The sequence below is a fragment of the Bufo gargarizans genome, chromosome 11 (assembly GCF_014858855.1).
Source record: "Bufo gargarizans isolate SCDJY-AF-19 chromosome 11, ASM1485885v1, whole genome shotgun sequence".
Classification (NCBI taxonomy): domain Eukaryota; kingdom Metazoa; phylum Chordata; class Amphibia; order Anura; family Bufonidae; genus Bufo; species Bufo gargarizans.
In genome coordinates, this window is record NC_058090.1 from 20,969,632 (window position 1) to 20,982,490 (window position 12,859).

Below are 12,859 nucleotides of genomic sequence, written 5' to 3' on the forward strand. Positions count from 1 at the left end.
TTTTAACCCCCTAGTAGAAGAACGGATGATCCCAACTGTGCCCCCTAGCAGTCGCATGGTCTGCCGCTTTGGTAGTTACGCCCCTGGTCTGAGGGATTGGCAGGGGTTGCATATCATTGTGGTGCACCTTTTGCAGCATTTAAATACTACATCCCACCTTTGAATATGCATGCACATATGTATATAAATATACTAACATGCACCTATAACTACGTATATAATCTTATTTGGATCGCATGACCCTGTAACTAGTTAATATAAAAATATATTATAAACACTTTTTCTACATATCTTTTACACATCGTTCTTATATTTTATGTACATATATCCATGTTATTCTCAATCTCACCTATTTCAAATGGAATAATGTAGCAGTCACCCATGTTTATGCCATATGGTTTATACCTTGTTCCTTATATCCATCGATTTATCCTCAGTATTATGTTATTAATCATTCTGCGCCTATTTACCACTTGCCGCACCATTTCTCTACATCTATCCAGTGGTCACTACCCCTACAGGCCACCGATTGTCCTCCTTCCTGTTCGACGCACTCCAGCTGGGAGCGCACTTGTTATTTCTTCCTCCCACTAATGGCACTTCCGTTAGCGTTCCGCGTGCTTCTGGTCCCCTTGTGCTCCAGGGTGGAACGCATGGCACCCCGGATGCAAGGCTTTACAGTGCGTTACTTTCGGTTCCGGCGCTTTAGTGCGCCTTTCCATCTAGAACTTGCTACATGTCCAGCATGTCTTAAATATTTTTTATGTATATGTACTTGCTCTTGAGGGAGGGGAATACTGCCCTCGAAATGCGTTGAGCCACATTTGTTGAAATAAAAGGGATTAATCAGAAGCCTCCAGAAGTGGGCTGCCATCAATTTAACACCTCTACATGCAATCCTGGTCAGGGAGAATTTCAGGTGTCGAGCTTATCCTGTCGACTACCCCCCAGCAAAGTGAGTGCATACTGATTTTAACTTTATTTCAATTATTTTAGGAGTGGAATTTTTTTTCCTCTGTTTTCACTGCTCTGCTAAACGCCTTGCATACCACATATATGCAGGGTCTAGCAGAGCCGGGTGGGCATAGTCAGTAGCAGTGATGCGATCAGCTAAAAGCCTTGCATATCACATAGATGCAGGGTCTAGCAGAGCGAGGAGGCACATGCAAGGAGCTCTGCTTACTGCATCGCTGCTCCTGCATGAGTCTCCTTCGCTAAAGCCCGTTTATTGCGCAGGGAAGATGTAAATGAATTTTCCTAATTTATTTTCACATCAGTTTTTAATACATCTTTTTCTGAAGTTTAGGGCTCTTTCACACCTGCGTTCTTGTCTTCCGGCATAGAGTTCCGTCGTCGGGGCTCTATGCCGGAAGAATCCTGATCAGTTTTATCCTAATGCATTCTGAATGGAGAGAAATCCGTTCAGGATGCATCAGGAGGTCTTCAGTTCCGGACCGGAACGTTTTTTGGCCGGAGAAAATACCGCAGCATGCTGCGCTTTTTGCTCCGGCCAAAAATCCTGAACACTTGCCGCAAGGCCGGATCCGGAATTAATGCTCATTGAAAGGCATTGATCCGGATCCGGCCTTAAGCTAAAACGTTGTTTTGGCGCATTGCCGGATGCGACGTTTAGCTTTTTCTGAATGGTTACCATGGCTGCCAGGACGCTAAAGTCCTGGCAGCCATGGTAAAGTGTAGTGGGGAGCGGGGGAGCAGTATACTTACCGCCCGTGCGGCTCCCGTGGCTCCAGAGTGACGTCAGGGCGCCCCACGCGCATGGATGACGTGATCGCATGGCACGTCATCCATGCGCATGGGGCGCTCTGTCGTCATTCTGGAGCCACGGGAGCCGCACGGGCGGTAAGTATACCGCTCCCCGCTCCTACAATGGCAACCAGGACTTTAATAGCGTCCTGGGTGCCATAGTAACACTGAACGCATTTTGAAGACTGATCCGTCTTCAAATGCCTTCAGTTCACTTGCGTTTTTCCGGATCTGGTGTGTAATTCCGGCAAGTGGAGCACACGCTGGATCCAGACAACGCAAGTGTGAAAGAGGCCTTAGTTATACGAAACATCTACTCATCTCAGCAGTTTTGAGGAGGAAAGATCACATCAGCAGGAGATAAGAGGGAAAAAAAAAATATTACATCACAGCAAATTAGGGCAGCACAGGGTATTTCTGATGTCGAGCAACAGTTTTATGGAGGACAAATGGTCAATGGTGACCAAAGCCCCATCTTACACAGTCTGAGGACTAGGGCAGTTATTAGGAAAGAATGTTTACATGTACAAATGCTCATTCCCATAGGTGCCCTGTGTAACAGTGCTGCCGGTCACCTGACAAACAAGCAAATTCTTCTTTGTCAGGTAAGGGTACTTTTACACTTGCGTTGTTTGATTCCAGCAGGCAGTTCCGTTGCCTGAACTGCCTGCCTGATTAGGCAAACGGATGTCATTTTTTCTGACTGATCAGGCATTTTTTAGACTGATCAGGATCCTGATCAGTCTGAAAAATGCCTGGTCAGAAAAATGCATTGCAATACCGGATCCGTTTTTCTGGTGTCATCAGGCAAAACGGATCTGTTTTTATTTTCTCATTTTTAAAGGTGTGCGCATGCGCAGACCGGAAAGACGGATCCGGCATTCCGGTATTTTGAATGCCAGATCGGGCACTAATACATTCGGATCCGGCATTCAGGCAAGTCTTCAGTTTTTTTCGCCGGAGATAAAACCGTAGCATGCTACGATTTTCTCTTTGGCCTGGTCAAAATGAAAGACATCCTGATGCATCCTGAACGGATTGCTCTCCAGTCAGAATGCATGGGGATAAAACTGATCAGTTCTTTTCCAGTATTGAGCCCCTGTGACGGAACTCTATGCCGGAAAAGAAAAACGCTAGTGTGAAAGTAGCCTAACTGCATGTTACACCTGGCACCAGTGAAACTGTATGGGGATGAATAATTGTAGTAATGATCGTTCATCCCCATACCACACCGATCACTGCTGCACGTAAATGTAGCCAACGATCAGACAACAATCAGGAATGAACTCGCTCATTTCCAATCCGTGCAGGTGTGTGAAGAGGAGCACGATCTTTTCAGCAGCACAAAGTATTTCATGAGAAGTGTTCAGAGCGCACGGGGAATGATTTTAGCCATGGCAGATTTGAAGGGAACGGAGGAGCACTGTGGAAACCTGCAGGAGGATATCCATTCGACATGCCACTTACCTTCCAGCACATCGACCGGCACATCCTGGACAAACTGCTCCCACCACCTTCTGTACATGGGCTTCGAGGTCCATTCCTGGATTTCAAACTTGCACAATCGGCCAGCGAGGTACATGACAGCAACTGCTATAATCTCCGGCTCCCACTGCAAGGACAGCGTAGTGCAGAGGCTGCAGACAAAAACACAGGAAACCGTGTAAAGCAGATGCCCAAGACTGTAAGAAGTCACCGAGGAATCGTATATGGTTGGAGATTTCTGCCACTTGTACCTGTCGTTCACAAACGTCCATGCCATCTGCACCAACTTCTGGATTTTATTCTTATCTCCTGGACAAAAACACAGAAATATACAGGCATTTATTGCTTCCCTTACTGGTGTCCATCTTGCACACTTTCCTTACAACCCCCTTTTTGCCTATTCTCCATCATGTGATAAACATTGTGGACTGGACACCGACACGTCAGTACAGGCGTCAGATGAAACGCTTGTTCTTAGATCAGTCAGAGGCTCCTCTGGCGCGAGCACAGGGCTGCTCTGAGGCGCAGCACGTTACCTTTCAACTGTTTGGCATATTTTAGTAGAAACTGATAGGGATGCTCCACTTGTAGGTCAAATTTAATGGTTTGCAGAAGAATCCGCTCCAGGACCATAACTTCTTCCTAGACAAATAAATCAAAACAGGAAAGGTCAGTTTTGCTCGGCGTTTTATGTGGCATATTGTGCAGCGATGCCGTCCCCAGTGGAGATCGTCCTCACAAGGAAATAGGTCCCAGTATCAGGAGCAACAGAAGAGAAAAGCTCTGCTTCTCTTTACAAGTCCCATAGAGATTAATGGAACAGCGGCACATGTGACCACTGCTCTAATTATTCTAAGGACCCCGGTTTCATCATAGGTGGGGGGCCCAGTGGTTGGACTTCCAACTGATCAGCTACTTATCACCAAACCCCCCCCCCCCCCCCCCAAACTCTGTTTCTGGGATAACTGGGTGATAACCAGACCGCTCCAACAGGGGTCGTCAGTCACAATTTTCCAGACAACTAAATACCCAATGACAGACATTTGCAATCCACTTTTCTTGCATCTGTCTCTGTGCAAGTATTGCAACCTCAGGAGGATAAAGGAGCTGAAAGAACCAACTCCCACACAGTAAATGATCTCCAACTTACGCTGGGTTCAGACCTGAGCGTTCGAGATGGAGCGCTCTGTATGCACGATTGTACCGGCGTTTGCAATCGCGCATACAGAGACAAGCGAACGCCCGACAAGACGCCCCAAAGAAGCTCATGTACTTCTTGGGGCGTCGGGCGTTTTACAGCGTGTAGGAACACGCTGTAAAACGCTCAGGTGTGAACCCAGCCTTAGACTCCTTTCACATTAGCGGCAGCCTTCTCCGGTGGGTGAACAGCCTGACTGATCCGTGCTGCCCGCCCCATTTACTATAATGACAGGTCATAGTTTTATCAGCATGTTTGCCATGCAGCGGCCGGACCTCTGGCCCACCCCCCTTTATAGTCAATGGGTCCGGAGCGACTTCCGGCAGCATGGACCCGGCAGGCTGTTTACCTGCCAGGGAAGGCTGCCGCTAGTGTGAAACTAACCTTATAGCTCTTAGACCATGCTAGGAGTTGTAGTCCACAACAGCAAAGATATTAAGACTACGAGTCACAAATTGGTCACCTTTGGATCATCCCCAAACTGTCCGAACTGCACATCATTTAGCAAGCTGCGGGCCGTCTTTATGATGTCTTTACATTTCTTTGGAGTTTCTTCCACCTTGCCAGCCAGAAAAAGACAGCAAGCGCCCGTCACCTGGAAGAACACACACCACAGGCGTCACCTCTGGATAACCGGGCACATTCAGAGGTCTGTGCAGAAAACAGTGAACTTACGTATCTGGCAAACTGCTTGAATGAGTGAAACATGTAGAACCGGTGAAAATATATAATGCCGGTGGCAAGTGTGTCATAGTGTCTGAGGTAAGGTGAAGGAAAACATAACATATAGTAGAAACAAGTCAAGTCCACAGAGGATCTGTCAGCCCTGCCGTGCAGTATAGAGGATCTGTCAGCCCTGCCGTGCAGTATAGAGGATCTGTCAGCCCTGCCGTGCAGTATAGAGGATCTGTCAGCCCTGCCGTGCAGTATAGAGGATCTGTCAGCCCTGCCGTGCAGTATAGAGGATCTGTCAGCCCTGCCGTGCAGTATAGAGGATCTGTCAGCCCTGCCGTGCAGTATAGAGGATCTGTCAGCCCTGCCGTGCAGTATAGAGGATCTGTCAGCCCTGCCGTGCAGTATAGAGGATCTGTCAGCCCTGCCCTGCAGTATAGAGGATCTGTCAGCCCTGCAGTATAGAGGATCTGTCAGCCCTGCAGTATAGAGGATCTGTCAGCCCTGCCGTATAGAGGATCTGTCAGCCCTGCCGTGCAGTATAGAGGATCTGTCAGCCCTGCCGTGCAGTATAGAGGATCTGTCAGCCCTGCCGTGCAGTATAGAGGATCTGTCAGCCCTGCCGTGCAGTATAGAGGATCTGTCAGCCCTGCCGTGCGGTGCAGTATAGAGGATCTGTCAGCCCTGCCGTGCGGTGCAGTATAGAGGATCTGTCATCTCAGGAAATGCCTCTTCTATAATAGCACCACGTGCAGAACATCTGGGGCTGGTTCTCAGATTGTAAGCTTTTGAGAGCAGGGCCATCACTCCTATTGTTTGAATTGTCGATTTTTCAATCTGTAAAGTCCATTCTGCCTGTACATGTTCATTCTGAATTATAAAGCATGGTGGAGTTGCATTATATACAGATTATAATTATTAAAGGGGTATCCCAATATCAGACATTGAAGGAATATTGCTAGGATATGTCATCAATGCCATATAGGAGCAGGTCCCACGTCTAGGACCTGCTCATATCTCAAGAATGTGACCCCCAAAGTGAATGTAAAGCAGCCACTCAGGTGCTACTAAACGCCGTTCACCGTTAGGCGAGCCCTGGCTCAGCCATTTTCCAAACTCCCATAGCAGTGAATGGAGAGTGCATCACGCACGAGCCATGAACACTTACTTCGGGGGCCCCATTCTGGAGATAGGAGTGGGTCCCAGACATGGGATAGTGATATGCCATCAATGAGCGAGGTGGGAACACCCCTTTAAAGTGTAACTGCCATTTCACTACCGAAAAACGAAATTCCAAAACATATGTGATGCTGAAGGGAAGATATTCATGAAGATTTTTCTGTTAATTTTACTTTTCTGATGTCTGTATTCAGCCCTTAAAGGGGTTCTCCAGGAATAAAAAATTTTTTTTTAAATACTTAATTACTTTAGAATATATTCACAAATACCTTTCATTACTTAGAATGGCTTGTTTTGTCTGGAGAGCAATTAGGAGAAATAAAATGGCGCCGTCTTATTAGTACACACAGAACCTGTCCTAATCACACAGGAGGACAAGTTACTTCACCACAATGAGCCATAGAGCTGCCTCATCCTCCTCTCTGCTCGTCAGGAATCATGATCCTGGTGATACAGGTGAATCTCTGTGGGAACGGAGATGATGAGGAGACATGAGAGGAGGGTAAGGCCGAATGCACACGGTCGTGGAACACGGACGTGAGCGGTCCGTGGTATCCCGGCCTGGCATCCTGCTGACAGCAGGAGCGCACAGCATCATTGGTTGCTATGACACCGCTGCACTACAGTAATACACTCATATAGATCATACGAGTGTATTACTGTAGTGCATTACTTTGGCCTAAGGCTGTAGGTAACGAGCAGCAGCACTTGTTTACAGTTTCCATTACCACAGCCTGTTCATCCTCTCTGTACTTCACATCTCTTCATGAACTAAATTCCCCAGAGATTCAGCTAAAGTTCTTATCTGTATTCAGGAGCATAACCCCTGACAAGTAGAGAAGAGGATGATTAGGCAGCTCTTTACCTCAGTGTTGTAAAGTAACTTGTCCTCATGTGTGATCAGGACAGGTTGTGTGTAAACTAATGAGACAGAGGCCATTTAGTTTCCCCTAATGATTGCTCCCCAGACAAAACACGCCTATATTTATAATAAAGTAATATTTAAGTATTTTAATTTTCTTAATTCCCGGAGAACCCCTTTAACAACCTTCTCTCTGTGCCTCTATTTTAGCATCTTCCTAAGATGGCCTCTGCTGCACTTCCTGGGGTGATCTTTGCCATGTCCTTGAGGCCATCCTGTATTTCCCTCAACTTCCCATAAGCCCTTGCTCTCCTCACATGAACTAGCAGGACCAATCAGAATGCAGATAACTCCCCCCACTACCCCAGAGCAGTGTGTATTATCTCGCATACAGCTAACCAGAGACAAGCCCTGCAATTACATGAAATCAGTAAGCATTTGTTTTAGCCTCTTAATAGTCACCTGTCAGCTCTGCAGCTGCTCCTTCACACTGACCGGGAAGGGGGGGGGGGGGCTGCTTTAGCTGCTCATATCTCTGGTTTGGTACCAGCTAGAGATATGGGCTTTGTATTTGAAAGCTTTCAGACAATACCAGAATGACAGCAATATGTTCAGTACAGGGAATGATATCACTGATAGAAATGGGGATGTTGCGAATGAAGCTGAAAATAAAAGCAGGTTTAGGACTTTAGCGGTCATTGTGGTCTTATATGAAAGCCTGGATTGTTAGCTTTCAAACAAGACATATGCATGTTTGTAGCTGCTACCATTAAAGCAGCTACTCCCGGCGCTCTCCCCGGCACCCGGGGCCCTGCCCCTCCTCCCGCCACTCGTTTACAATACAGAGGAGACGGCTGCACATGACAACGCTGTGAGAAGAGGCTGCAGAATAGGAAAGTAGCACACATTTCTGGATGTTATCAGGCAAAACTAAAAGTCATTAAATTTAAAAGCATTTATACAGCAGGGTGTACTATACCATTAGGGTATAAAAAATGGAACGGCAGTTACACCAAGTACAGCGGGGGGGCATCTGATCTCAGTGTGACAGAATCCGCCACCAATTTTACAAAAGGATACAGTCCTAGTCGTGTCCCGACATCAAATATGAAGCGCGCTCCTTCTCGTCTGTATCGCGCTTCAGTGGCAGGATCCAGACCTTCCTGCTGAGAGGGAGTGTGCGCCAGGTCCTTCTTGTCCCAGTACCAACACGGCTTGGAGTGGTCCAGGGTGCCCGACGCCACCGAGGGGCTCGAGTTTTCTTTGTTTTCCTTCATAGCCGAGACTTCAAAGCTTTCAAACTACTGAAAAGTAAAGAAAATCTACATCAGATCATAGAGACAATTCAGAGTCTGACGATTCCGGATAAGGTATCTGTTTATATCAGGTTTATGTAGATGAATTGTAAAGGGGTATTCCGGTTATATCAAGGACAGGGGATACCTACGAGATTGGTACGAGCCCCAGCAGTAGGACCCCCCAATCATGAATGGATTAGCAGGCGGAGAATGCACAGTGCTCGTCCATTCATCTCTATGGGAGCGCTTATACTGTGCAGTCTCCATAGAGATGATCGGCACTGCGCACGGTCAGCCGGGGGCTCCATTCATTTCAGGGGACAGACCCCCCCATTGATCGAATCGCTATCCCCATCCTGTGGGCTGAGGACAGATTGATGAAACCAGAATATATGTCCGATTACTGTACAATAAAAAAAAAAAAATAAGCTACAAGTTTCTACTATACTTTGCGTGTCAATACCTTGTCATTTTTAAGATCTCTGCTAGCTGTCAGTGACTGGAAGCATTCTTTAAAAAAAAAAAAAAAAAAAAAAAAGACTAGCCTGATAAAGTTCTACTCAGAGTCGAGGATCTGTTTACACCACAACATATACATTTAACGAAGACCATGATGCAAGCCATACAGTCACGTCCATCACCCATGGGGTGGGCCCCACTGGAGGGGACGGTCTAGTCACTGGCGCTATTCGGACATAACCTAATGAGACGACCCCCGTCCGCCTTATACCAACTCTGCATCCAAATTGTGTTCCCAAGTCACAGCGTTCGAGATGGCGGGTCACCATTCTGCAAGCTGCGTATGGAAACAGTCAGCAAGTATGCCGACAGCCGGACAGGTCAACTGGAAGCCCCCACCTGCAGCAAGGCCTGGTTACCGCGGCGGCGTCCATTTAGGGCCATACGAAACAAATCATGACATCAGAATATCGCGCCATCGCGGCCAAAAGACACGATTCCGGTCGTACGATCCCACCATAGAGGTCAGTGGAAGTGTCACATGATAGGATTACTGGAGGGGCAGGTGGGCAGACACTGAGAACTACAAGTACCAGCATGCACCAGCTCACAGCTGTCAGAAGATGCTGAGACTTGTAGTCCTTCCCCAGGAGGCTGTTAGCTATGCCCTGCCCCTATGGGTAATTATAACGGAAGGGACAGGACACCATGTGTGGGCAGAGTGAGGAGCGGAGCTGCGCCGGTACCGGGACTATAATGAATGGCAGCCTGTCCGCTCAGGACAAGGCGTCACACCACCGACCACTCACCCGCAGACCGCGGCTCCTCGTACTAAGCGGCTTCCGTAGTTGGACAGCACAAACTACGAGCGCAACACCACACCGGCAGCCATCTTGGAAGAGAAAGTGCGCCGTGACGTCACCTCCGGTGGACACACCTCTTCTGTACTCTCTAAAAAGGACACGGACCGGTGTTAACCAATCAGAGGCAAGAGACGTCAAAGTAAGGGGCGTGTCCAACGATGTCGGACTGCAACCAAACCTGACAGCAGTAGTCTGTTGGGCTTGACTGAAAGACCGAAGAGGCGCGTGATGGACGCGTGTACTGACCAATCATAGGCGTCGAGGGCGCTTCACGGTCCAATCACTGCCGCGCGGTGCTGGGCGCTGGCGGCGCAGGTTTGGTTGCGCCGAGTTCCCCTCTCTCCATCTCCAAAACGCTGTGTGCCTGATTCTTCCTGGCCGGTGACGGGCAGAGAGGCCGCCGGTGTCGTAGGGTCGCGGGGGGGATACGGGAGGTAAGTGCTAACTGTCCACCAGCCCCAAGCACTAGTCCCCCCGTGTGATCCCTGCACGTCCTGCGCACTGCGGAATGGACCCAAGAGCTAGCACTCCATGCTGTGAATACAAGGATCCTGGTGCCATCTAGTCCTGTATCAGGAATCAGCCAATTAAAGGGTATCCGGCTCCTTGTGTCCTATGGGTCAGTTCACATGATGCCTCTTCCCTGCGATTTTAGTCCAGCAGCTTTCTTCTCCCCATAGAAGTCAATGGAAGTATGGCTTTCTGTCATGTCCATTCATTTCTAGGCAGGTGACTGTTGTGCGTCAGATAAAAAAATAATAATAATAATTGTGGTCAGATTAGTGGCGATGGATTGCGAGCTCCTGGTTCATAGTAACCCGGTCCCTCAGCAACGGCCACCGACCATGGCGGCATCCGTGGACAAAGGACGGGAAAGAGCTGTGGCTTTCTGGTGACTCTGTAACTACAACTCCCAGCATGGAATGGGCAGATCGCAGCTGTCAGGGCATGCCGGGAGTGGTGGTGTTATGGAGGACAATACAACGCTGATAATCTCCAGGCGCCCCCCTGTCCGGAGTCCAAATCTGTGTCCTGACCTGGTGCACAGCCAGCAGAGCTGTAGTGTAAAGTATGGAAGAGAAACCCCCTCCTCCCTGGCTATAATGGGGAACCAAAATAAAAAGTTGCTGACCACCCAAAGCTGCTGACCCGACACGGACGTGTGACCGCAGCAGCCAATCGCTGTCTGTAGAAGGCACCTGTGCTCACCGCAGAGGCCAGGGATTGGCTGCTGCGGTCACATGTCAGTGTTAGAGCAGAGACAGGCCCAGGGATCGGGACGGGTCAGAATGGGAGGAAAAAAACGAAAACTGTGGCGGGAATGGGTTAATGAGACTTCTTCACCGTGCGGTCACTTTTTTTTAAGGAAGCTTTCTATTTTCGGAGCCGAGCGTACTTGGGGGCGATGCAGGGCGGGTTTTGGGTCGGGGTACCCCCCGTTCTTGATGGTGGGGCCGGGCACCTGCAGCGGTGTTGGATCTGCTATCGTGTGTTAGCTCCACTGGTAAGTAGGGCGCGACTGATAATCTCCGGGCTTTATGTAATGCCCTGCGGTTTTATATTACCGTACCCAGGGCATCAGGTTTAGCCCCCTAATTGCCAGTAACCTATTGTGATTGAGGGGGTGTACTATCACACGGTCAGCCATTCAGAGGGCACCGTGCGCTGTTATATTAGTGACATGTCCACAGCTTACCCCAGCTGTAGATGACCCGGCTCCTGACAACCCCCTCAATCTTGTACCCGGTTGTCAGGAAATGCCAGGACTCCTGCAAACAGCTGACATCTCAGTTTTAATTCATAATCAAAAAATTCTGGAGGAATCGAACACCACAGAAAGTCACAGATTAAAACTCTGCATTGTGTCATTCCTCTGTTACTCCTCCTAAAAAATGTAGGAATATATGGCTGTGTGGACGTTAGCTCAAGTTAAAGGGGTATTCCAGGATGTTGATACTGATGACCTATCCTCAGGCCAACAATATCAGATCGCCAGGGGTCCGAAGCCCCCACGTACCGCCAATCAGCTGTGTAGCTTCAAAATCGCTGCTGGACGGAGCTGTTAACTGCAGGACTACTCCCACTGATGTGAATGAAAGCAGCACTACTCCCGCTGATGTGAATGAAAGCAGCACTACTCCCGCTGATGTGAATGAAAGCAGCACTACTCCCACTGATGTGAATGAAAGCAGGACTACTCCCACTCATGTGAATGAAAGCAGCACTACTCCCACTGATGTGAATGAAAGCAGCACTGCTCCCGCTGAAGGGGATGGAAGGGGCGCCGCTCCCGCTGAAGGGGATGGAAGGGGCGCCGCTCCCGCTGAAGGGGATGGAAGGGGCGCCGCTCCCGCTGAAGGGGATGGAAGCGGTCCTGCAGTTGCTATCTCCATTTACCATACAATGGACGGCGCTGTGTGGCACCAACTTCTGGCACCGCTTATTGGTGGGGGTGTAATAATAGGCCATCAGTATCAAAATCCTGGACAACCCCTTTAAGGCCATTTGCTACAGATTTACCGTGGATTTCCCCCCATGCAGTGCGGATGATAAGCTGATTGGCAGTTCACCAAAGCACGCAGTCCCGAAAAACAACCCCTAGTCTGTAGATCCTGCTGAGAGTTGTAGTACTGCATCAGCCGGAGAACACTGCATATGAAAACTGCCTTGGGTTTTATTTGGACCTTTCCCCTGGAGATAAGTGACGCCTGAGGAATGTGTTGGCCGCTTATCCTTATCCCTTCTGCACGTCCATGCACACAGCCCAGCGTTGCGCCGCAGAAAGTCATGTGACTGCTGATCTCCTTCACACCTGTGATCGTTGGTGATATTTAAATACTCGCTTTCTTCTGTTTCCATGGCGCCAGTGACAGAATAATTACACTTTTCCTGGGAGGAATGAGACCGGATTCTTATAGAAGAGACGATTTATTTTTTATTTGTATTTATTTATTTATTTTTTGTTATCTTTTCTTACACAAAGAAAATGACTTTTCTGTATTTCCAGAAGCGGCGCGGACTCTCCGGACCCCCGCACTGCGCCCCCTGCTTCTTGCACTAATGTGATCCTTGCATTTTT

At 48.6% G+C, this 12,859-nt stretch overlaps 2 protein-coding genes across 3 annotated transcripts in view; one reads left to right on the forward strand and one right to left on the reverse strand.

The window, feature by feature from the left end:
* CCNK (cyclin K) overlaps positions 1–9,845 on the reverse strand; it is a 31,593-nt gene extending 21,748 nt beyond the window's left edge. Inside the window, exons 1-7 of one of the 2 annotated variants that reach the window (XM_044272442.1) lie at positions 9,727–9,845; positions 8,241–8,464; positions 5,123–5,204; positions 4,911–5,042; positions 3,786–3,891; positions 3,501–3,558; positions 3,232–3,401 (exon numbers count right to left, since the gene is read on the reverse strand). In XM_044272442.1, coding sequence (XP_044128377.1) covers positions 3,232–3,401; positions 3,501–3,558; positions 3,786–3,891; positions 4,911–5,042; positions 5,123–5,204; positions 8,241–8,437 — 745 coding nt within the window. In that variant the 5' untranslated portion in view covers positions 8,438–8,464; positions 9,727–9,845. The remainder of the gene's footprint in view (positions 1–3,231; positions 3,402–3,500; positions 3,559–3,785; positions 3,892–4,910; positions 5,043–5,122; positions 5,205–8,240; positions 8,465–9,726) is intronic. The other variant, XM_044272443.1, reaches the window with a different exon arrangement.
* Positions 9,846–10,069: 224 nt separating this feature from the next.
* Positions 10,070–12,859, forward strand: part of SETD3 (SET domain containing 3, actin histidine methyltransferase) — a 38,960-nt gene continuing 36,170 nt past the window's right edge. Inside the window, exon 1 of the mRNA XM_044271576.1 lies at positions 10,070–10,214. The gene's annotated coding sequence lies outside the window, so the exon portion shown is untranslated. The remainder of the gene's footprint in view (positions 10,215–12,859) is intronic.